This window comes from Nycticebus coucang, chromosome 20 (assembly GCF_027406575.1).
Source record: "Nycticebus coucang isolate mNycCou1 chromosome 20, mNycCou1.pri, whole genome shotgun sequence".
Classification (NCBI taxonomy): domain Eukaryota; kingdom Metazoa; phylum Chordata; class Mammalia; order Primates; family Lorisidae; genus Nycticebus; species Nycticebus coucang.
In genome coordinates, this window is record NC_069799.1 from 45,955,936 (window position 1) to 45,982,460 (window position 26,525).

Sequence of the window (26,525 nt, forward strand, 5' to 3'; positions counted from 1 at the left end):
GGTGTTGAAAAGGTTGAGGACCACTGCTAATGAACTCTGCAGGTCTAAAGGTGCAAATAACATTGTCATGAGGATGTACGTGTAGTTTTCAAATTGGATAAGTTTAATTTAAATGGATTTTGGAATAACATGGGGAACTCTGGGTGCTGAGACTGTGAGCTGCCATTTCATCTGTTTGGTTCAGTACAATTTCCCAAAAGGTCCCCACAAGGAAGCAGGAATATTCTCTGGCTGTGTTGAGCTGAGGGAGTAGTGCATGTCAGCTGGGAGAAGAATGGCCCTTATGCACTAGGACGAGGTTGGCAACGATACTCCCAAGTCAAGGAGTCTTATTTCTGAATGAACAATTATTTCAGGGCCCCAGGAGCCAGGACTCCTTACAATGAAGGTGGGAGTCTGTTCCTTCCAAGGATCCAACGTTTTGCAGGTGTTTTTCAGGTCTGAACATGATGCTACTGTGACATCACTGAAACCAAGTCAGGGTGTAGACACTTCAACGGAAATATTTATTGCCTTAAAAATATAACTTAGCTTTCCCCCTCCAACTTTGAGAAGGAATACTAGGAGGAAAGAGACAAGATGGCCGAAGCATTTTGACATTCATTACAAATCCTAGGGGGTTGTCGCAAAGCACACTGGGTCAAGATGCATCTCGTGAAACATCACATCCTTTTTGCCATTCAGACAGTTCTTTGCCCTCACAGTGCTTCTTCCAGCCTTGCCTAAGGAGGAAAGGGAAGCAGGAACAATAGAAAGAAGCATGACAATCCAGGTGTTCTTAACTTCAAAACCTAGAAATAATTAACCAAAATACCCAACTGTGCCCAGAGTTAATAACCATCTGCTTCTGAGATCCAAGGAGTCCATCCTTTTTCCCTGTGAAGACTTTTCTCTTCCTAGTTTTCTGCTAATCATTATTACTTCAGCAACAAGTAAAAATTTTTATAAGGATATGTCATTTAATTAAGTACCCACATCTCTGAAACTTTGTGGGTGGCTCGTTTAGCAACATTCACTAGAAGCTTAATAACAGAGACAGCCCTGAATATCAGCTGAGCAATGTCCCATGCTCCAGTGTCATCGTGTAACACCACGGTCCCCAACCCCCAGGCCAAAGATTGGTGCTAGTCTGTGACTTACATGGGTTATTATGAAAATTTTGATATACACAAAAATCAAGAAATGTAAAATCCGTGTGAAGCCTTCCCAGAAATACCCATAAGCTGAGCAAGTTGAAATTTGCATGAGTGAATCAGAAAAGATGCTGTTGATTGTATTTCCTGGAAGTAAAATGACAGACTATAACACAGTCTGTCTGAAAAGTTTTGGAGTGACCCAAGGATTAGGAGCTGGGCTGCATAGCAGGAAGTGAGTGGCAAGTGAGCAAGCACAGCTTCATCTGTATTTACAGCAGCTCCCCATCACTCACATCACTGCCTGAGCTCCATCTCCTGTCAGAGCAGCAACAGCATTTGATCTTCGCAGGAGCATGAACCCCACTGTAAACTGGGCAGGTGTGGGATCTAGGTTATGCACTCCTTATGAGAATCTAATGCTTGATTATCTAAGGAGAAGATGTAATGCGCTTGAATTGTCCTGAAATCACCTCCTCACAGTCCATGGAAAAATAATCTCCCATGAAACTGGTTCCTGGTGCCAAAAATGTTAGGGATCACTGATACAACAGACATGGTTATTTTTCTCTTACTCCTGATTGACCTCATTCCTCACAAAATGTTGCTGTAGCCCTCAAAATCTTATCCAAATCTAGAGAAAACTCAAGTTTTTATTCCCTCTGGTATATTGACTAGATGGATCCTTTCCAATTAACATTAGAAAGTACCCCTCTCTCCATGGTTTTGGACACCTTCACATGAAAAGCAATTGCAGGGCGGTGCCTGTGGCTCAAAGGAGTAGGATCCTGGCCCCATATGCCAGAGGCGGCAGATTCAAACCCAGGCCTGGCCCAAAACTACAAAAAAAAGAAAAAGAAAAAAAGAAAAGCAATTGCAAATTATCCTGACCCAATCCCAGGTCTTCTCATGCCTGCTACAACTAGTTCACTGCACACCCACACACTGATGGATGGCCAGGCGTGGTGGCTCACACCTGTAATTCTACCATTCTGGGAGGCCAAGTGGGTGGATTGCTTAAGCTTCAGGAGTTCAAGACCAGCCTGAGCAAGAGTGAGACCTCATCTCTAAAAAATATATAGCTGGGCGTTGTGGTGGGCGCCTATAGTCCCAGCTACGTGGGAAGTTGAGGCAAGAGGATTATGTAAGCCCAAGAGTTTGAGCTTACTGTGAGCTATGACCCCATAGCACTCCACTGAGACTGACAAAGTGAAACTCTGTCTCAAAAAAAAAAAAATGTAGACCAAGTCACGTTCAAATCAGTAAACCACTCTGTAGAGATCTGTCAGCAGCCACTGTAGCCATGATGAAAAGACACTTTTGCCCATGCCAGCCGAAGTCTCCTAAAGAAAGACTCTTACCAATAGTTCATCCCTTGTGTCTCTTTAACAATTTTCTTGGCACAAATTATCGCATCTGTGAGGTCATCAGTGACCAAGGCTGTAAAAGAGAGGAGGTGGGAGGGTTAGCTGAGTCTTTGTTATTGGGGCAGGTGAGCTGAAATTAGGCTTTCCTCATTTTTCTCACTGTTTTTGGAAGAGGAAGGTTGAAAAAACTATGACATGCTCTACAGAGCCATATTCTCATTCTAAGCTTCTTCGCAAATATTATGAAATAATTTGTGTCAAAAACATCCTCATTCTGGACTTCTGAAGTTCCAGAGCAATAGCCCAGTCCTGAAGGGTTTCTGGAAATGTGTTTAGAGAGGGCACAGTGAGAGAATGTTTTTTATGCTCCAAGGAAATATGCACTTAAGACAAGATACTATACTCTTTTCTCTATTTGGGTTAGTTTGACATGTAAGATCTTTTTATAGGTTAATATTAATCTTTTGTTTATTGTTATGTTCCAGTATATGCCTTTGTAAAATATTTTTGTCTGAGCTATTTTTCATATGCATAGATTTTTAACTTTTAAGGCAAATTTGTCAGTCTTCGTCTTTGTTACTTTTTCTGTTGCTTTGGACATGACCCATCTTTTGACTGAAATGTATTAAGTGATATCAGCATTCCTTCCTGCTTGCCTGGAAGTGACCCTCTCAACACAAATATAACAGAAAAGGGCGAATAAACATAAAACATATCCAATATCACTGTGGTTACAAGTTAGTTCCAGGAGCAGATGCTGAAATGGATTTGGGGTACAAGATACTGTGAGCTATGACCCCATGGCACTCCACTGAGGGAGTCATGCCTGTGAAAGAAATGGGGAGAAGGCAGGATTGAATAGACAGATGGAGGAGTCCATTTGGGATGCAGGCCCAACAATTCCTTAGCCCACTCAGCCATGAGGGGAGTGACTACTACTCCATCAGTGTTGTCCAAGTTGGGCCCAGATAGCCAGATCTATGTACCACTGCCTTGCTTGGTTTTGGTGTTCACTCCGTGTGTGCTACCCCAGAAGGGACCTTAGGTGGGACAGTTCTCTGTAGCTGAGGCAGACCCTGGAGGTAGTGACAGGGAGACTATCTGCTCATCACCCCAGTACAGCTGGGGCAACATGTCTTCCTTTAGAGGGGGGCTTAGGAGCTCTATCTCCATGAATGTCACAACCACCAATCAAGGACAGGAAAATCCAAGCCACTGATATCATTTCTATTTATCAATTAAGTGAAGAACTTTAGAGAATTGGGGAAATGCTCCACGTTGACCAGAGTGTAATGAGATAGCTGCTCTGGAGTACTGGCTGCTGAGGGTATAAAGGATCCTTTCAGGAAAGCAAAGTAGCAGCGGATACCTAGAACCAGAAAGAGTTTCTTATACTAGCTGGGCGTGGTGGCTCACGCCTGTAATTCTAGCACTCTGAGAGGCTGAGGTGGGAGGATCGCTTGAGCTCAGGGGTTTAAGAGCAGCCTGAGCAACAGTGAGACACCACCTCTACTAAAAATAGAAAAACTATAGAGGCGTTGTGGCCTGCCCCTGTAGTCCCAGCTACTTGGGAGGCTGAGGCAAGAGTATCACTTGAGCCTAGGAGTTTGAGGTTGCTGTGAGTTATGATGACAGAGTGAGACTCTGTCTTAAATAAATAAATAAATAAATAGTTCTCATCCTTTGGCCTGGTAATTTCTCTTTGTGGATCCATCCTAATGAAATAATCATGACTTTAGACAAAGATTTATTTGTACAGTAAAGTGGTTTACTGTAGCTTTATTTATAAGAGTGACAATGGAAAAAAATCCAATAGCCTCATAATTTGGATGTTCAAATGAATAATAATACCTTCATTTAATGAGACAAGAAGTGACTTAAATCATGTTTTCACAGGATGTTTGGTAATAGAAGGAAATGCTCTTAATGCAATGGTAAGTTTCCAGTATTGGAAAAATATCCATCGAGAGCTATACTGTGGTATACAATATGGGAGTCACATGTGACTATTTAAATTTAAATGTTGTTTGCTGAGGGATGAAGAGATTTAAAAATGTAGTTTCTTATAGGATGGAATATGATTTGGCCATAAAAGGAAGGAAATCCTGATCTTTCAGACACATGATGAACTTGAGGACATTAGGCTAAGTGAAGGAAGGGAGACACAGAAACATAAATATTGCATCATCTCACTTGCTTTGTGGAATCCAAAAAAGTTGAAATCATAAAGGCAAGCACTACATAAAAGTACTGTATTCCTAGCACTCTGGAAAGCTGAAGCAGGTGAATCACTTGGGCTCAGGAATTTGAGACCAGCCTGAGCAAGACTGAGACCCAATCTCTAGTAAAAATAGAAAAACTAGACCAGTGTTGTGGCAGGCACCTGTAGGCCCAGCTACTTACAAGGCTCAGGCAAGAGGATCACTTGAACCCAAGAGTTGAAGCTATGATGCCATGGTACTCCTCTACCCAGGGCAACACAGTGAGATTGTGTCTCAAAAGCAAATAAACAAACAAAGATAAAATGGTGGTTGCAGGGGATGGAGGGTGAGGAAATGGGGAGATGTTGATCCTAACTATAAGGTAAAGAACATCATATACACACAAGGAGTAACTGTGTGAGAGTGATGGATATATTAATAAACCGGATTGCATCAAAGTAATCATTTCGTAATTTATACATACGTCAAATCATTGTGTTATATACCTTAAATATGCATACATTTTATTTTTCAGTTATACCTCAAAAAACTGCAAAAAAAATTAAATAGCAACGTTAAATGCAATGAAATCATCAGTTCCCTAATTGCTGTAGACACAGTTAAGATGCTTTATAGCCACGGAAGGCTAGTGGTTCTCATAGAAGACAGTGTAGAGAAACAAATTTTCATCATCACAGTAAGTTCTGTTGGACAGCACTGGTTTAGAAAAAAATATATAGTCATAAATTCACCAGTATTTTAAGAAGCATCAGCTCTTCCTTGTGGGATTACTGATGTTCTTAAATCTTGGCTGTTTGTTTTCTAAAGACTTTTTATAATAGGAATGCATTATTTTTGTTACGGAAAAAAAATAACCAAAAAGGATAATGTTAGCCAGAAACGCTGCATTTCAACAGAGCATTGTAATACCAAATTACTTTGTTAACTCAGTTGAAAGTAGAATTTTTCCATGAGTATCTGTTTCCTTGACTTGCTAATTTTGTTGCATTCTCAGTTTGGCTTAACTAGAAGCTAAAGGTCTTGATGTATGAATATTTATTTTAAGCAAATTTATTCTAAATGTGGCTTAGTTTTTCTTTAAAACAAAATTCTATTAACTGGTAGAAAATTAATGGAAGATATTATCAGTGAGGGTAATGGAAACAGTATATGCAAATTGACTAGCACTTGCAGTTTAAACAACAAAGCTGTGTTAGCTTATAAAAGGCTTTGCCTTGTTTCTAGAGATGTTAAGTATTTAGAATAATAATAGCTATTATTACTGGGTAACATCTTACTCCATGTCAGGCACATGTTAAGTTTCTTCATGCAAAATCTCTATTGGTCCTCAGAACAATCATTTCAACAGGTACTATTGCTATTCCTACAGGCTGAGGTTACACATCTAGTAGATGGGCTGTGTTCCAACCTAGGGCTTAAGTCCTGTTAACCTTCTGCCTCCTCCTTCCAACAGAAGCCAATTAAGCAAAGATTCCTGCTTATGAAACACTCTATGCTAATAAAGTTGATAAGAAAAATATAAATATTAATTTTTCAAGTAATTATTTAATCTATGAGGTTATCCAAACTTAACTGTTTGGTAACTGATAAAGGTTCCAGTTAGGATCATTTTAGTCTGGGTGCATAAGTGCTTGATAAACCGTGGTTTGTGTTTGGAAGTGGTTGGGCACGTTTCCCGGGGCAAGTAAGGTCAGTGGCATCTCATGGGGTGGGAAGGATGAGGATTATACATGGCAAAGAAGCAGCAGAGTGCATCTATTATTGCAGGATTGGAGCACATTCCAGGCTTGTACACAAAAGAGCAAGCTTTGTATTTGGGGCAAAACAGTTTGCTAGGCCAGAGATGCCATTTAAGGATTCCTGGGAGGATTAGGAGACGCAGACCCAGGAAGTGAACGCCGTGTGAAGTTCTTCATCTGCCTCCGACTTAGAGCATTTTGTTGCATAATTGAGATGTTTTGAAAGTGCTCCTTGGGCATGACTAAATTTGCTCGGGAAAATAGATTAAGGAAGGTGGGGGACTGGGAAATAAAGTACTTCGCGCAACAAGGAGCTGTTACAAGAAATAGCCACCGAGGGGCAGCAGAGAGGCAGAAATAAGATCAAATAGCGCGCACGTTTTTTTTAATGAGGATTCGTGCCAATAATTGTTTCTGCCCAATTTACTTTAAATAGACAAGCCTGTCCAGTCAAACATGAATAAGGAAAGGGTTGTGTTGAACAGCAAAGCATTATTCAACATAATAGTTTATTCTTCCGCGTCTAACAAAACAGCAATCTTCTACACAAAAAGAGCCACAGTTCTTACTTTGGCTAGTTATGCATCAAAGTGTCTCTGTCTCTCGCTGGCATCTCCTGCTTCTTAACTGAAGGACAGCCACCGTCCCCCAGAATTATATCTCTTCAAACAACTTTCCAAAAGGAACGTATTAACTTGCATGGAGTATAAATGTCTTAACACAAAAGTAAATGAGGTCAAAGCCGTATTAACTAGTTTGATGTAAGCATTCCTAATTGTATATAAAATCAGCACATTGTACCCCATAAAGGCACCAATGTATGCATGATCTATGTGTTTGTGACTTAATAGAATAAATAAATAATTAAAAAAAAAAAAGAATTACATCTCTTTCTCCTCTTTAAAATGACAAAGTTCAGCTCAGATACTTGGCTGATAAGACTAATATACGTAAACTAGACCAGATAGAAAATCCAGTAATGACCTTTTCCTTAAATATGTCTTATTTTAATGAAGCCTGTGCTGAAAACAAAGATTGTATTTTACCAGGAATTTTGATCATGGTGTGCATGTGTATCTATGTGTGTATGTGTGTTTGTATATGTGTGTGTATGTGTGGTTGTGTGTGTGTGTGTGTGTGTGTGTATGCTTTATATATGGAAATATTTTTAAAAATTTCAGTTGCAATAGTTTGGGAAAGGTAAGCAGGAATTTTAGGAATACAATTTGCAATGAGGAGTGGGGAGATAGTCTGGTATATCACAAGAAGGGCATGAAATGTCCTATGTATAACAAGGACTATTATACATAATCCTTGTTAACCTATCCCTAGGACATTCAAAAGAGGCAGTAGATGAGTCATGTCTTGGTAGAATAAGTGGTCTTACTATTCAGACTACTCTAGAATTTCCCCAAAGATTAAAAGCTGTGCTAACTTGCTTCCACAAATGTCCCCACTTCCATGATACAAATGACGTTGTTCATGATGAAAGATTCTCTGGCCTGAGGCTGAGGGAGGGGTGATTAGGATATAAAACCAATATCCTGTTTTTCTATTTTAAAGCAGTCCTTGACTATATATCCTGCTCTTTCTGATGAGAAAACAGATATGTGTGTCCCTTCACCTCTAACCATGACCTGTCCGACACTCTAATTTCATACAATCAATTATTATCTTACACATGGACGAGACAAGATAGACAATTGCTCCAAACTTCCTTAACTGGAACAAAATTGAACAATATTAAATTAGAAAACTGTATGTAAAGGCAAGCATGCCATGATGGGGTAATAGATTTTGGCAAAACAACTAGAAAACTAAAAAATATATAAAGAAGTTATTTTCAAGTGCCTGGAGTGGTGGCTGATGCCTGTAATCTTAGCATTCTGGGATGCCGGGGTGGGTGGATTGCTTGAGGTCACAGGTTGGAGACCAGCCTGAGCAAGAGAGAGACCCCGGGCATTATGGTGGGTACCTGTAGTGCCAGCTACTTGGGAGGCTGAGGCAAGAGAGGATTGCTGGAGACCAAGAGTTTGAGGTTGTTGTGAGTTATGACCCCATGGGACTCTACCAAGGGTGACAAAGTGAGACTCTGTCTCAAAAAAAAAAATAAATAAATAAATAAATTATTTTCAGCTAGCAGGAAACTGGTAGTGCAGGATCACCATCCTTTATAGAAAAAAAATGTGGTGAGCCTTAGAATTGCTATGACTTCCTGCCCAGAGGAGCCTTCCTCTTGAGGTACAACCCTGCTAGGGCAAGAGACAGACTTTAGAGGCCTAATGCAGCTGGAATTTGTGGAGAAGTATATCTAAGAAGTAGGAGCTGCCCATAGGAAGAACACCAGAAATTTGTATAGGGGTTCCCCCAAATCTTTGGCTGAAGGCCAACCTGGGCATGGAAAGTGTAAAACTCCATGAGACTAAGCAGATAATAACTACGAAGGAGCTGGACAATTAAAGAGCCCACGCAGGACTGGGAAACATTTGATTTCCAAAGAGAAGATCTTGGTGAACCCCTAGGACATTCAGAAGAGGCACTAGATAAGTCATGCTTTGGTATTACGTAGTAGACTAAAGTGATCTTATTATACAGACTACTCTAGAGCCTCCCTAACAAAGTTCAAAGAGCATGCCTTAGAAGGGCTAAGATGATCAGAATGAACATAATTGCTTGGTAAAATGAAATTCAACATTTGTTAGAGAAACATAGCCTAATCCAGACACTCAACGAAGTTGTATACACCATGTCTAGTATCCAATAAAAAATTATTCCATGTGCAAAAGGGCATAAAATGTGACACATAACCAGAAGAAAAATCACTCAATGGAAAGACCTAGATCTCACTGGAAGACTGAGATTACTCAGTCCCCATGGGATTAGGATCCCAAAGCTCTCACCAGATCTCTCAGGTGGCATGTCTTCACCTTTCAAACAGTACCCCCTGATGACAAAGTAGTTTTGGGGGAGTGCTCATCTCACCCCAAGAATGGCTGCCAAGCTCAGCAGGGGTGACAGAGCCAGCCATGCACTAGGACCCTCCTGTGTGCCTTTCCCACAATGGCTGCCTGCCCAAAGCCAAGCTGAAGGGAGCTTGAAATGACACAGTTGATTGAATTAGCAGATAAGAAATTTAAAACAGTGCTTATAAATATGCTTATTTATATCAAGGACTTAAAAGAAAAACACAAATAAAATTTTTTTGTGAAATGAAAGATTAAAAAATTACCCAATGCTGAATAAAAAATCTGGTATCTTAAATGAAACTTCCAATTGCTCAGTTTAATAGATAGAATGTTCAGGAGAAAAAATAAACCCAATGGATTTGAAGATACAGCAATGGAAACTATTGAAAATTAAAAAAAGAGAGCAGGAAATAGACTAAAGATATGAAGAACCTCTCACAGTGGCCTGTGAGATAACATTAATGATCTAACGTATGCCATTAGAATCATGGCAGAGAAAAAAAAAGGATTTGAAAAAAAAAAGTAAAAGAAAAAGTATTTGAAGAAAGAATGACTAAAAATTTTCCAAATTTAATGAAAGGTATAAACTCAGGGATCCAAAATGTGAATGAATACCAAGTAAGATAAACACAGATACCCCACACATAATCAAATTACTGAAAATGAGTGATGAAGAGAAAAATCTTAAAAGGGCTACAGGAAAAAAGACACGTTACATGCAGGGAACAAAGATAAGAAAATCACCGATTTCCTATTATATACAATGCAAGCTAGAAGACGATGGAGCATCTTTAACAACTTGAAAAGAGAACAACTGTTAGCCTAGAATTTTATGCTTAGGGAAAATATCCTTCAAAAGCCGAACTAAATGCTTGCTAGTAGTTAGCTATTCCAGAGAGAAAGTGAGGAAGTTCTTCAGGCTGAAAGAAAATAGTATCATTTAACTGTCTTTGGTCAAATGAATTCACTAAAAGAATGAAGCGTATTGGAAGTAGGAAATATGTGATAAATATAATGAAATATTTTCTTTCATTTAAAAATTTAATTGGCTAAAGCAAAAATAATAAAAATGCATCTTGAGGTATATAATATGTAGAAGTTAAAATGCATGACAACATACAATGAAGGATGATGGGGAAAATTGAAGTACACTGTCACAAAATGTTTATAATATATATTAAGTGGTGTGTTATTTGAAGGTAGAATGTGATAACATAATGATGGCTAGAGTAACTACTAAAAATAAAATAGAGGTACAGGTAAGAAGACAGTAAAAGAGAATGCTGGGGGGAAAAAATGGAAGCAAAAAGAGATGGCACAAATAGAAAACAAAATAGCAAGATGGGATTTAAAGCTAGCCATCCATATTTATAATCACCTTAAATGTAAATGGTCTAACAAAGGGTTCAGCAAATGATAGCCCACAGGACAACTTCCTGTTTTGTAATTAAAGCTTTATTGGAACACAACCAGGCCCATTCATTTACATATTTTCTATGGCTTCTTTCATTTCATGTCATGGTTGAATAGTTGCAATAAAACCCACATGATCTGCAAAGTCTAAAATATTTACTATATGACCCCGTAGGAGACATTTGCTGACTGTTGGTGTAGTAATCACTTGAATTGAAAAACAGTGATTGTCAGAATTGATGTAAATGTAACGCATAAGTATTTGTTACTTCTAAGAAAGTCACTTTAAATATAAAGACATACAGGCCAGGGGTGGTGGCTCACACCTATAATCCTAGCACTCTGGGAGGCTGAGGTGGGTGGATTGCCTGAGTTCATGGGCTCGAGACCAACACGAGCAAGAGCGAGACCCTGTCTCTAAAAATAGTCAGATGTTGTGGCAGTGCCTGTAGTCCCAGCTACTCAGAGGCTGAGGCAAAAGAATCACTTGAGCCCAAGAGTTTGAGATTGCTGTGAGATATGACATCATGGCACTTTACCAAGTGTGACAAAGTGAGACTCCATATCAAAAAAGAAAAAATAAATCAATATAAAGACACAAATGGTTAAAAGAAAAAGAAAGGAAAGAAACACACCATTGCAAATACCTCCCAGAAGAATGCTGGTGTGCCTATTAGCCAAAGGAGATTTCTGGATAAGACATAGAACTAGAGTTTAGGAGAAACACTGACTCCCGTAATAAAAGGGTCAATTCATCATGAAGACATAATAATTCGCAATGAGTATGTACTCAATAACATATCACCTAAAACTGACAAGACTGAGAGGAGAAATGGGCAAAACTATAATGATAGTTGCAAGTTTTAGTATGTTCTCACTGTATGATATAACAAACAAGAAAATCAGTAAAGATGTAATAGTCATTTAGAGAACATTCATCCACTAACTATAAACATTTTTTTCAAGTGCGCATTTGCCATAAGACTCATGTGCTGTGCTATAAAACAAGGTTAAAGAATTTTAAAGGTTTGAAACTATGTAGACGGTTCTCTAACCACAATGAGATATAATTAGAAATCCATAATAAAAGTTCATCCTGGGATTATCCCTCACAATTATGCTAGTTATTCTCTTTGTCTTTCTTTCTTAATGAATCCTTTGTTTTCTAGAACTGTGTCTTCCTATTTCTTGGTTTATTTTATCCTTGCAGTGGAGCACTTGTCCCATGGTGTTGTGAATAAGGTTGCATGGTGACTGTATGGTGTATCTTATCTTTGAACCTACACATCCACTGTCTATCCTTCTTGGCCATGAGCTGAGCATCAGGAAATAGACCCATAGATGGTATCAATGGGTGCTGTTGTCCTTGACTTCTAAGAGGGTTTAATGAGAGTGAGAACCAGCAGGAAAGGAAGGGAGGAAGCACAGTGAGGCTGGGATATATATTTTTCCAGCTTTTTTTCCCTGGTGGGTCACTCAGCATGAGCTATAGGTCTTGAAGGGAGGTCACAGGTCCTACAAGAAAGTCTTTTCCTGGCAGACCCTTTGTATCTAAATGTTGGTCTCGATTCTTTCCATTCTTCTTTGGGGCAGGAGGTGGTAATGACCTGCTGTTCCTAATTCCTCTCTTTATTATCCCTCCATGGCTTTCCTATGATCAGATTATACTTTCGTTAGGTAGCCCCTTTATTAAAATTTCTTCAAATCACCCAGTTTTGCATTTCCTAAGTTTTACAGCTAGGATTCTTTATAACATAGGAGGCAAAAATGTTAGCAATTTGCTTGTCTAAAAATGTATTCATTCTACTCTCAAAATGAACTGATAATTGGGTTAGTACAGAATTGTTGATTGGAAATAATTTTTCCTCAGAATTTTTGGAAGCATTGTTCCATTTTCTTCCAGCGTCCAGTTTGTGGTTGAGAAGTCTGATGTCACTCTGATACTTGAACTTTTGTATAGTACCTGTTTATTGTTTTTCTCTCATGGAAGGAAGCTTGTCATATATTCTGTGTCTAGTGTTCTGAAATTTTATAAGGATGTGCCTTAGTGAAAGTCTACATTAATTTGTTGTGAAGTAGTTTCCCCTTATCTGTGGGGGATGATTCCAAGACCCCCAGGAGAGTCTTGAAACCACGGATAGTACCAGACCCTATATCTACCTTATTTCTTCAATTTGATAATCAAGACAGATACTAGGTAACTAAGGGAACGGTAGTGCATAGAGTGTGAATATACTGAACAATGGAATTATTCATATCCTGGGTAGGATGCGGCAGAGTATTGCAAGATTTCAACACATTATTCAGAATGGCATGCACTTTAAAGTTATGAATATTTTATTTCTGGATTTGCCATTTAATATCTTTGGATCACAATTGATTATGGGTAATTTAAATAATAGTAAGAAAAACTGTAGATAAGGGGGGAGACTACCGTTCTGCTCTTGTGATGAACTTTCGGTTTTTCTTTTGGTTGAACTTTTTAAAAAAAGATTTTATACTATCTATTGTTTCTCTTCTCTCCTGCTGAAACTTGTATTCTTTCATGTCCATTCTTTTTTTATGCTTATTTTTTCTATTTTCCATCTATCTCTTTCTTTCATTCTGCTTTTAGAAAGACTTCCTCAATGTTATCTTCCAACGAATTTATTGAATGTCCTATTTCTGCTATAATATATTTTTTTTGACAGAGTTTCACTCTATCACAAGGGTAGAATGAAGAAGCGTCATCATAGCATCATAGCTCACTGTAACCTCAAACTCTTGGGGTTACAAGATGGATCCTCCTGCCTCAGCCTCCCAAGTAGAAGGGATGACAGGCATCTGCCACCACACCTGGCTATTTTTTTTTTTTTCAGAGATGGGGTCTCATTGTTGCCCAGCAGGTTAACCTCAAACTCCTGGCCTCAAACAATCTTCCCACGTCAACCTCCTCAAATGCTGGGATTACAGGTTTGAGCCACTGTGCCTGGCTTCTGCTACCATATTTTTATTTTCCAAAGGCTTTTATTTTATTTTTATTTTTCTAAACTTTCCTTCCTTTTTTCCTTTCTTCCTTCCTTCTTTCTCATTCTTTTAAAAAGCTTGTTTTATTTCTTCAATACATCTTCTGTTGTCTGTCTGAAGACATTAATGATATTTTTTTTATTTGAAGTTTTCAATTCAATTGAAAACTGTATAATCTCTTTTTTCAATGAGTTTTTCTGTTTGTTTTTGTCTTTTTTTTTTTATATCAGTGACACTCTTCTGAAGTATGGTGATCCTTGGCTATCTGCACCTATTTAAGAGAAGGTCATTAAGAAGCTGATGGAAGCTCTGTATACAGAGGGGAAAATTTTCAACTGTGACCCTCCCTATAGAAAGGCTTGAGCAGGGTTGTTTACTGGGGAGTCCCACTCAGAACTTTTAGTTATTTCCTTTTCATCTGGACAGATTCCCTAAAAGAAAATATTTTCATTTCAGGAGTCTAGCCTGGCTGCTATCATTATAGGATTTGACTAACACTAGGGAAATTTTAACTCAGTTTTTTATGTCTTTAATCTGGAGCTCTCACACTCAAAGGTTGTTGAGGTCTTTCAGTTGTGAGATTTCTACTTCATTATGTTTAGAGGATGAAGTCCTAGTATTATGCTGGGGTTGGGATGGGATAGTCAATAGGTGAGTGCAGTAAGGAAGGAAATTGATAGTTTAACTGCTCCTTAACGGGAATTTCAAAAGATCCTCCTGTTTTCAATCTACTTCCACTCCAGTTTCCAGAAGTAGCTGATGCTACTAACTTCTGAGTCTTGTGGAGTTTTCATGGTAGTGTCTTGGCTTTCCCATTGTTGACTTAGGATTCAGATTTCTGTAATCACTAAGTCAGTCACCACTGCTTCCTTCTTTCTAGCTTCTAATTTTTTTTTTTAATTTTGTTACTGTTTCTTCTTTCATTTATTTTGTCTTTTTGGATTTATGCCTTTTTTATCTTGTTTATTCTTAAATCTCTTTACTATTACATTAATAGGATATCCAAACAGAACAGAGGTGTATTAGTTTTCTGTTGCTGCCATAACAAATTACCACAAACTCAGTGGCTTAAAAAACACAAAAATTTCCTCCAGTTCTGTAGGTCAGAAGAGTGACATAGAATTCACCCCAACGAAGTCAAGGTGTTGGCAAGCTGTTTGTTTTTTCTGGAGGCTCTGGGAGATGATCCATTTCCCCGCTTACTTGGGTCCTGGCAGAATTCCTGTTCCTTGTGGTTGTAGGACTGAAATCCCTGTTGCTTGCTAGCTGAGAGTGGAAGGCCATTCCCAGCTTCTGTAGGCCACTTAACATTCCTGACTCCTGGCCCTTTACATCCTCCTCAGAGCCAGCAATGGTGGGTCAAGTTTCTCCCACATTTGAATCTTACCTCCTTTTGTCATCAGATCTCTCTCTGATCATCAGGAGGCAAGACTCTCTGCTTTAAAGGACTCATGTGATTAGATTGGGCCCACCCGTATCACCTAGGATAATCTCCCCCTATCAAGATTCAGACCCTTCATCACATCTGCAAAGTCATTTTTGCCACGTAAGGCAACATACTCATAGATCTCAGGGATTAAAGAGTGGACATTCTGGAGGGCCTTTGTCAAGCCCACCATGGAGGTAAATGCATGTATCCAGTCACCATATTTAATTGAAATCCCCATTGGTAAGCTATTAGGGAATGCTAACATGATCAGACCAGGTAAAGGTTCAAGTCATACCTGTAGAAAGGCAAAGATACTAATGTTTTAGCTCACAGATGAAAAATATTTATGAATCATTTGCAAACAGTTCATAAGTTTCTATGTTTAAAAGAAAGCAAATTTGTTTTGCATAAATACAGAACGAAAAACTAGAGAGCCATAAGGAGGTAGATTTGGCCTAACAGAAGAATGTTCTAAACTAAGGCCTAATTAACAATTGGGAACTCTGCCTCAGGAGGTAGTGACTATTCTGTGTTAATGTAAGGGTAGGAAAAATTTACTTGATAAATTAACATATTATTCAGTTACTCATACAGTCAAACATAAATACTGATTATCTTGTACTATAGTTACACCTTATCTGTTTTCACCTTCTATGGTTTCAGTTGCCCATGGTCAACCACAGGGAGTTATTTTTTTATTTTTTATTTTTTTTTATTGTTGGGAATTCATTGAGGGTACAAGAAACCAGGTTACACTAATTGCATTTGTCAGGTACAGTCCCTCTTACACCACATCTTGCCCCCAACATAGGGAGTTATTTTTATTAATGTAACATATTTAGAGAGAGGAAAGAGAGGAAGAGACCATATGCACATAACTTTTATTACAATACATTGTTATAATTACTCTATTTTATTATTAGTCATTATTGTTAATATCTCACTGTGCCTAACTTATAAACCAAACTTTATCATAGATATATGTGTACAGGAAACACATAGGTTTAGGGGTTATCCACAGCTTCAGGGGGTGGGTTTTGGAATGTATACCCCTCTGACAAGTGAGGACTACTGTACATGGGCAAAGAGAAATTGAAGCACAGTTTACTTCCTGCTCCCAAAGAATTTTCCAGAGAATATTTTATGACTCTCTGACTACACCCTTACTCCTCATTCCTTCCATCTGTTTATTTAATAAATATTTACTGAGTGCCTACAAAGGCCAGGCACCATTCTAGACACTGAAATCAATGAATGAAATAGACAAAACTCTCTGCCTTCAAGGGCCTTATATTCTAGAGTGAACTCAAACGAGACTGTCATTTACTAAGCTCCACCCCTCCACCTGTTCAGTACTTCTGGTTTTCATCTCCTCTTCTCCATGTCCCCAACCATGACCACCGTTCAGGTCTTTTTGTCTCTTACCTCAACAATTCAATGTTCTCTTCTTTAATCTATTCCAGACCATGCTGGCAGATCAGTCTTGCTGACTCAAAGCATAATTAACTGACCTTTCCTGGCTCCCTATTACAGGCAAAAATCACCATCAGCTCCTTAGACTGGCTTTCAAGGCAATTCTGGGGTAGTAAGCAGCCTTCCCAACCACATGTCCTGTGATTCCTCATTGCATCCACTTTGTTATACATAGAACGAACATCTCAGTACTCTCTGTCCATGCTCCATGTCTTCTCACATGACCTCTCTGCTGTTCTTGCCTGGAATGACTTTTCTCCATCTCTACCCATCTTGCAGATATCTTTCAAGTCTCAGGTCAAATATCACTGTGTTTACAGAACCGCCACTCCCTCCATGGTTTTATTAACACTATCATTTCCTCTGAAGCTCACTGCTTCAATCCACACCTGCGTATAGTCATTTATTGAACTTCACATAAGTACATAGTGTCTTTACTCATTGCATAAAAATGCTCATAAAGCAGAATTCGTGTCTGATGCATCCTCAATGCTGTGCATACATTTATTTCTTAGATGGCCAAAGTGCAAGAAGAGGTGGAAGTGGATTCTAGCTTACGGTCTACTGCTAAAGAAATGTACAGTGCATTCATTTGGCTCATTCTGCACAAAGAAGCCCAAACTACAGCCTTTGAGTGAGTTGTTCCTGGAAAGAGGCCTCCTCCTGCTACTGAAGACATCAAGAATTTCTCTATACAGAAAAAGGCAGTAAAGGTAACATTGGTCCATCTCCAATGTTTTGGTGGAGGGTTTAATAAAAACTATCCTAGAGGGAAGAAGTCACTTTTTGACAAGTAGCGCATAGGACCTTGAATCATTCATTAGTTTAGAATAGACCTATTTGCAAATCTGAATGCCAAATCTTAGTTAAAGCAGAAAATGGACAGATATCCCATTGTCAGCTTTCTTTCCTTTGTCCCTGAGGATGGCATCCTTGGCAAATCAAAAGTGTACCTGAACAGGCAACGTGGCAGTGGTTCTTCTCCTGCAGCTTTGCGTATCTGCACCACGTGTAACTGTTTATCTGAAAGATGCCGTAGTCAATACTTCCATCTTCCAGGACAGTCTCAGCCGTGGTGTTGTAGCCACTCTCATAATATGCCATGCAGATCCCTAGAGAGGGGAGCCAAGGGTGCCAGGAGAGGAATCGCACTGTTTTCTGTAAACCAATTCTTAATGCTGGTGGGGGGGCAGAGGGAGGGAGTTCCTCACCCACAGTTACTTAATTCTCCCATCCCAACAAGCCCCAGGGTGGGGCAGGGAGGGTGGTGCATCTGGTGGGGGGCCTTGGAAGGCTGGGATAGGTACACCTGAAGCTGTCAGTGGCTGAGTCTAGGCTACCACCAAAAGCCAGGTCCTCCCCCTGACGATGACAGCAGGGGTGGCATTATTTTCTCCTTCCCTCACTGGTATACAGGATCCCAAGGATAAGGAGGTGAGGGGCAAGGGAGGTATAGAAAGAGGCTCAGAGAGCAGCTGTTGGGGACAGTGTGTGACTGTCCCAGCAGCCATCCCTTGGGTGGGGGTGGGGCTAGAGGGAGGGCAGTCAAGAGCCTGGAAAAGCTGGAGCAAACAGAGAAGGGTGTAGCTGGGCCCTTCGCTATCTCAGAGGTCAGGTCAGAGACAGAGAAAATGCAGGAAGAAAGAACAAACAAAAATCTCACAGTTTCCAAGGCTAAAGCCTGCATAATTGTCCAGGCCGGCCCTTGCAAATATTTTTGCCAGTTTGCAGCGAGTGTAGATTTTGGACTCCGCACTTGTGACCAGGCAGCCAATCAGGGCCAAAATGCCCGCAGCCTTCATCCCTGAAGCCTGGTGGAGGCAGAACCTGTCGAAGATTGGGAGACCAGGTCAGACAATCTTGATTTTACCCTAAGATGTTGCCTGTTGCTGATGGAAGCTTCAAAACCTGGCACCTGTTTTTGTGGACTGCCCTGCCAAGGTGTTGCCTGTCCCTTTTAGTCCGTTAGAACCAGCATCAGGGAAAAACAAAGAAAGTACAGACGGGGAATTAGAGCGCAAGTTCTTTCCTCCGTGTTTTTTCAATGTTATGTCTCAATGCTGCACTTCTGGGAAACTAACCCTTCTTTATTGACATCCAAATGGAATCCCCAGGGGCACTTTTAGGATTCTCAGCTTAACTCTGAATTGAAGAATCTAAAGGGTGAAGCATTCCCTATATAGTTGACCCTTGAACACATGTTTGCACAGCACAGGTCCATTTATACATAGACTTTTTTTTCAATAGAAGTTGCCCGGGGCTTGCCTGCCTCTCCTCTCATCCCTTTCCCTCTTCTGCCTCTGCCATGCCAGAGACAGCAGGACCAATCCTTGGTCTTCCTGCTCTTCTTCCTCAGCTCTTAACATGAAGACAGTGAGGACTTTCATGATGATCCCTTTCCACTGAATGAACAGTAAATATTTCCTCTTCCTTAGGATTCTCTTTTTTTTTTTAAGACAGAGTCTTACTTTGTCACGCTCAGTAGAGTGCTGTGGCATCACAGCTCACAGCAACCTCACATTCTCGGGCTCAAGCAATTCTCCTGCCTCAGCCTCTCAAGTAGCCAGGACTACAGGTGCCTGCCACAACACCTGGCTATTTTTTTTGTTACAGTTGTCATTGTTGTTTAGCTGGCCCGGGGCTGAATTCGAAGCCGTCAGCCTTGGTGTTTGTGGCCGGCACCGTAACCACTGTGCTACGGGCACAAGCCATGATTTTCTTAGTAACATTTTTCTCTAGATTATTTTACTATAAGAATATGGTATACAATGCATGCAACAGATGAAATACCTGCTAATGGACAATTTTTATTATTGGTAGGGCTTTTTTTTTTTTCTGCAGTTTTTGGCCAGGGTTCGGTTTGAACCTGCCACCTCTGGCATATGGGGCTGGTACCCTACCCCTTTGAGCCACAGGCACCACCCTGGTAGGGCTTTTCATTAACTGTATGCTATTCCTTAAGTTTCTGGGGAGTCAAAAGTTGTATGTGGATTTTCAACCACATGGGGACTAGGGCATCTATAACCTTGCATTGTCCAAGGGTCAACTGTCTATGGAAAATTAGCACCCTTATTTGAGGCAGAGATTAAATACAGGCAGCCTTGTATGAGCAAATATTTATGGTCGGGGGTGTATCAAAGGGAGTAAAATAAGGATCTTATCATTTTCTCGTTCTCTTAGCTTGATACATTTCCAAATGTGGGAGCATTGCTTCCAAAATATCAGTCTTTTTTGCTTACAAATGCAATGTTTTTCTGAGCTCCCCACCACATTTCTGGTGGGGTGTCCTAAAGTCCTGGCCGCTGGCTGGAGAGCAAGAGGGAGGAAGAAAGCAGTGGGTAATGGGTGTAGAGGGGTAAGAAAGAGACTCCACACTTAATTATTTAAAATGGGAATAGAATCAAGTGCACTGTCTCTTGTTGGTTACTGGTTTGCCACAATCTCTTCTTCTCTTGAAATAATATGTCTTCTCCAATGGCACAACTTTGCTGAGTGAAATGACATTGCTGATTATTGCTTAGGATACTGTGCCTGATGTTCATACATAATTTTCATCCAGTATCATTTTCTGCACTTGCCTAGAAATTTCTCAAGTTATTAGTTTCTTCCCCCGGGACTAGCTTTTCTCCCACTGAAAGAGTAGGCTAAAAAATAGGGCTGTTTCTCTGTAGATTCTAGTTATCAGCCCTTTTTCAGATTCATAGCCTGGATGCAGCTAAAACACATTCTTCTTAGTAAAGTACCACAAGAATGGAAAAACAAGCATCCAATCTACTCAATACTAACAGGAAACCCATATATAAAGAACTATGCACCCACGTGAAAGAAAAACACTAGTATATTCAATTGAGAGGGAGGGGAGAGAAGGGAAAGAGGAGGTGGCAGGTGATTGGCACGATGTCACCTAATGTGCACAATGTGAGGGTGTTTAGCACACCCCCTTGGGTGAAGGGCGCAACTACAACTTGAACTTTACCTTAGAAATGAAAATAATGTAACCTAAACATTGTACCCTGATATTAATCTGAAATAAAAAAAAATAGAGCTGGGTATTCAGCAAGGCCAAAGTAGGGAGTCACAATGTGGGCTTTAAAGTAACTAAACAACAAGGCACCGGAGTGCATTTCATACGGGATATGTAGATTACACACCTGTAAATAGCAAGAGTCTGCAAACTAGGCCTGCTTTTGTAACTAAAGAGTCACTGAAACACAGCTATGTCCGTCTGATAGCATAATAGTTGTGGCTGCTTTTCCACTACGGTGGCAGAACTGAGTAGTTGTGTTAGAGATGGTTTAGACCACAAAGCCTGTTATATTATTATATGGCCCTTTACAGAAAAATCATGTCTGCCCCTGGTGTATAGCATTGTGCTAAGCAGTGAGAGGCAAACAAATGTGGTCTAAGATGCTTACAAATAAAGCAAGTTTTTATCCCTTGTCTCAGAATCTTAATTGGTCTTCAGTCAAAACAAAACCCCATGGCAATGGTAAACCCTGAACATAATGTTCTACCATCATTCAAGCCAAGGGTTGCTGGATCTTTGGGACAGGCGTCTTCATCAGAGTCATTTAGGTCTTGTTGAAAAGGCAGTTTTCTGTTGCCTTCCTCCAAGGATTGATTTCTCAGGTGACTATGTGGAAGAAACACTGCTGTACTTACTCAATCAGTGACTAGCAGCTCGCACAAGCTTCCTTCATCCCGTGAAGCCATGTCCGATTCTTACAAGGCAGGAGCCAACCTTTCCTAGCTCAAGGGCCTTCCTTTAGAGCCTTAGAGAAAGAAGAATTCTTAACTCCTTTGTTTCCAACTGCCTAGAGATGCTAGAATTCTACTTCTTGGGACCTAAGGTCATAATATACTGCACTCTCATGTTCTGAAGCAGGGGATAACTACATTCTGGGCCTTTCTTATCTCTTTTTCTTTCTTCCCCTTCGACAACCCTCCTACTACACAAGTTGGCCAGGGCCTCCCATCCAAGTGAGAGCTCTTCTTTACAGGAGCAGTCTCCAAACATTATATCAAAGCCTATCAGCAAAGAAAGAAAAGCACGTAGCCCCAACAGGTGTATATTAAATTATAAACCCACTCTTGGCCTTCTGTGCCAGTATGTTATATAAATTATAAACATTCAATAAATGGAAGTTTAAAAATGGATGATAGAGGTTAAATTAACATCTCAACATTTTATTAATGACACTTTTTTTGCTATAATTCAATTGTTAGAAATAAAATATTTTTAGTGAAATAGGTATGATAATATTATTTTTGGAAACTTTGATTTAATACTTCATGAACCAGTAATTGAAGGTCTGGTTTCAAGGTCTATTAATTTGCATGTTCAGATATAATGACACGTTTGAAATTAATTCTCACTGGGGTATATAGATCTATGTACAAGCTTATTGTTGGTTCACATAACTGATCATCATTTTCTTAAACTTCATCTGCCCATAAGGTGAAGGTTTTGTTGAAATGTACTATTAGTTTATTTATTGTTACACTGTTCAGATATAACTGTCTAGCTGCACTGTAATAATGTCACTTATTCAGCCAATTCCATATTGACGTGCATTTATACTATTTCAGTCTTCAATTATAAACATATTATAATTAATAATTTTATAAAATATCATCTGTACCTTTGCAAGAATATCTTGCAGGAAAAATACCTGGAAGTGTAATTTTTAGGTCAAAAAGTGTAATTTTGTGATTTCACTTGGTATTTTCAAACTGCCTTCCTTCTAAGCTTATATGTGGAAAATGAGGCTTATTTTCTACTGCCTGGCTAGCACACTGTGTTATCAAACTTCTCAATATTTTCCTGTCTGAGCCATAAAACCTGGTATCTCAACATAGTTTCAATTTCTACCTCTGTTATTTCAAGCTGGTTGAGCATCTCTTCTTATGTTTAGGAGCCATCTCTGGATCTTTTTCGGTGAACCACCTATAATAACAAAAAATGTATAAGTTTATTTCTCAAACACCTTTCCAAAAGCCTTTGGAAAGAGGGCTTTACTAACCAATAAGAAAATAGAGAAGGATTGTCTTTTTCTTTTTCAAAAATGCCCAGTTAGCATTAGATTGCAAGATACAAGGTAAATATGCAAAAGCTATTCATATTCTTCTATACTAAAAATAGAAAATAGATTTGAAATTAAAAAATGTCACTTACAATAGCACACATTCAAAAAATGATGCGTTTGGATTTAAATCTAACAGAATACGTGTAGGATCTACACTCTGACAATTACAAAGTCAATAAAAAATTAAAGAAGAGTTAAGTTATGATTTAATAAAAAAAAAAACACACACACACACAAAAAGAAGAGTTAAATAAATGGAAATGATATACTATGTCCATGAACTTGAAGATGCAATATTATTAAGATTTGATCTATTGATTCCATGGAATTTCAATCAAAATCTTAGAAAGTTGTTTTGAAAATATCAATAAGATGATCCTAAAACTTATATAGAAAGGTAAAAAGAGTAGAATAGCCAAAAATATTCAGAAAAAGGATAATATTGAAGAACTCATACTGATTTTAAGACTCAATGGAAAGTTATAATAATCAAGACAGAGTGATGTTGGTGGCAAGATAGACACACAGGCCAGTAGGACAGAATAGAGAACCTAGAAATAGACCCACAAAAATGTAGTCAATTGGATTTTTATGAAGATGCAAATTTAATTCAATGGAAAATCAATGGTCTTTTCAATAAATGGTACTGGAACAATGTCTGCCTAGGTGCAAAACAACAAAAACAACTAAAATTTAAAAAGGCATATTGGAAGACATATACCTCATAGCCTATATAAAATATAATTTAAAATGCATCAAAGACCTTAGTGTAAACAGTAAGTAAACATAGAAAAATAGAAATAAATATAGAAAATCTGTAGCACTTTGGGTTTGATGATGAAATTTTAGATACAACATCAAAAGCATAATTCATAAAAGAAAAAAACGATCAATTGCACTTTATCAAGATTAAAAACTTTACTGGGAAAAATATTTACAAATCAGACACCTGATAAAAGACTTGTATCCGGAATACATAAAGGACTCTGAAACCTCAAGAATTAGCAAACAAAATAACCCAGTTAAAAAATAGGCAGTCAATCTAAACAGACATTTCATCAAAGAAGACAGACAATTGGCAAACAAGCATATGAAAAGACGGTCAGCATTGTCTGTCACTAGGGAAGTGTGAGTTAAAACCATACTTAGATAACACTTCCCACCAATTAGAATTATGAAAAATCAATCAAACAGACAATACCAAATGATGATGAAGCCACAGGGCAGTCAGAACTCTCATTCACCACTGCTGGGAACACAAAGTGGTGTAGTCACTTGGGAAAATGTAGCAGTTTCTTATAAGTTAAATACTGACTTACCATGGAAACCAATAATCACAGCCCTGGGTATTTATTCAAGTGAATCAAAAACTTATGACCACACAAAAACAAGTTATCCAATGTTTATAGTAGCTTTATTCACAATTGTTAGGAACTGGAGGCCACCAGGATGTCCTCGGACAGGGGAATGCGTAAACACAAACTGCGGTATAGCCACACACAGGAATACTACTCAGCATTGAAAGGGACAAGCTGTTGACTCCATCACTACATGGATCAATCTGAAAGAAGCCAGACCCAAAAGACTATGGGTTCTATAATTCCACATAGATGACCTTATGGAAAAGGCAAAACTATGGGGCCAAAAACCAGATCAGTGCTTATCAGAGATTAGAGGAGGATTTGACCATGAAGAGACCACACAAGTTTCATGAGATTCCTCATGATACTAGGGTAGTGGACTCAGGACTTCATGAATTTGTCCAAACCCATAGAATCACACATTACAAAGAGTGAACTTCATTGTTTTTAAATTAAAAAAAAAAAAAAACATCATCCAAGATGTTGGGGGATCCCAGGATGGAATTCAGACTGTGAACAAAAGACCTAACTGCATTACGGATGTGTGACCTAACCTCGCTAAAGCAGGTGGGGAAGGAATTGCTGATGTATATAATTTTGGAACACAGTGTTTTCACTGCATAGTTTAAGTCTAAAGGCAGAAAGATCTGTATCTGAACATTGTACTCTAGTTGGTAAATTTGCTTCTCACCAAGGTAATCCCATGACAGCTTTACACGTCAAACTAAGGTTAAATGAAGGAGTAAATAAGTAGCAGTAAGTAAATAGGATCCAGGTTTACACTGTCAGAGAAAGAAGTTAGAAACAAGTGAAAGAGGAAGACTAGAATAACCCCTGTGGTTTTAGATTAGACTCAGATATGAAAAAACAAATCTATGTACTGTAAGCTATCTATCTTCAGATTAATAGATTGAGATGAAGAAGTTAATACAGTAGAGCCTCTGTAAATTGACCAGGCAAGGGATTACAGCCAACTGATCAACATGGAGGTGGCCAACATGAGGAACTAGGCCTACTGTGCGGATACGTACATGTGATGCATGTCCAGTCTATGAAAATTAGGTCAATTTAAGGAGGTGGTCAATGTAGGGTGGTGGTCAGCTATGGAGGTTCTACTGCATAGAAATACATGTACACAAAGATTGGTAGATATACATTTCTTTCTTAACTTAGTCTACCAAAAGGACCTAGGACGGTGACACCCCATTAGCCAGGAGCATACTCAGCTCCCAGATCTGCTTCTACTACCATCTGGTCTCTAATAAAAGAAACCAGGAATCCCTGGAAAACTGGCTGATTTTAGGACTAGGACAGGGATAACGCAAGATGAGCCTGGAGCATCTTGTTACGACCAGAACATAAGGAAGTGCTAAGAGAAAGAGAGAGGGAGAAAGAGAGAGAGTGGAGAGAAAAGGGGGGTACATATCAAAGGGACTCTCAAACCAAATTGAAAAAACTCCCACTGGCTAAACTGAGATATTTTGAGCAACTAAATAACTATAGCACTGGTTTATAACTAAGAGAATAAAATAAATTTATATGAGCACATATGGACATCAATAAATATCTGAGGAAAGAAACAAGTCTCACTTATAGAAGAATTCTAAATAATCTGTGTAGATAATCCCTTTTCCAGAAAATAGAATTTAATTCTCCTCCCTCTGACTAAGCAATGGACTTGGTTATTTGCTTCCAGCAGAGTATGGGAAGGGGAAAATGGTAACTTCGTGGTGAAGAAACCCAGTAGACTCCACTTTAGCGAAATGATCACAGTTAACCTCTCCAGGGATGAGTCATGTTTCACACCACCTCATAGGATGCCATGAGAAGGGCAGGTCACCACCGAGGTGTTCTTCCCCAAAATCCATAACCCCAGCTGAACCATGAGAAAATAACCTTAAACCCCACAAAATCCCTGATGAACACTCCTCAAATATGCCAAAGTCATGGCAAGCAAGGCTGAGAAACTGCTACAGACTGGAAGACATTCAAGGGGTATGATTTGGATTTCATCAAATTTTTTTTTTTTTATGAGAAGAATCTAGAAGATTAGGGATGCAAGCTCTGGACTCACATTGCCCGGTTATGAATTTATACCCTGCCGATTGCTAATTGTTACTTTAACTTTTCTGTGTCCCAATTGTCTTGTCTATAAAAGGGGACACTAATAGTGCCTTCTTCAATAGGACAGATATGAAGACCAAATGGAAAAATACATGGAAACTGCTAGAAGGGTGTCTGGCACATCACAAGAGCTCAACATATGTTGGTTGCTATGATCATCAATAGAAATCACTGATAGTCACTACTCTAAAACTATCATGACCACC

At 39.1% G+C, this 26,525-nt stretch overlaps 1 protein-coding gene across 1 annotated transcript; it reads right to left on the minus strand.

Moving 5' to 3' along the window:
- Window positions 1–640: 640 nt before the first annotated feature.
- Window positions 641–18,569, minus strand: LOC128572622 (lysozyme-like protein 1). The gene is made up of 4 exons (XM_053572591.1): window positions 18,412–18,569; window positions 17,702–17,860; window positions 2,495–2,573; window positions 641–722 (listed from the first exon to the last, which is right to left on the minus strand). Exons 1-4 carry the CDS (start codon window positions 18,548–18,550, stop codon window positions 641–643), a joined length of 459 nt encoding a protein of 152 aa, XP_053428566.1. The 5' UTR covers window positions 18,551–18,569.
- Between the last annotated feature and the right edge of the window lie 7,956 nt (window positions 18,570–26,525).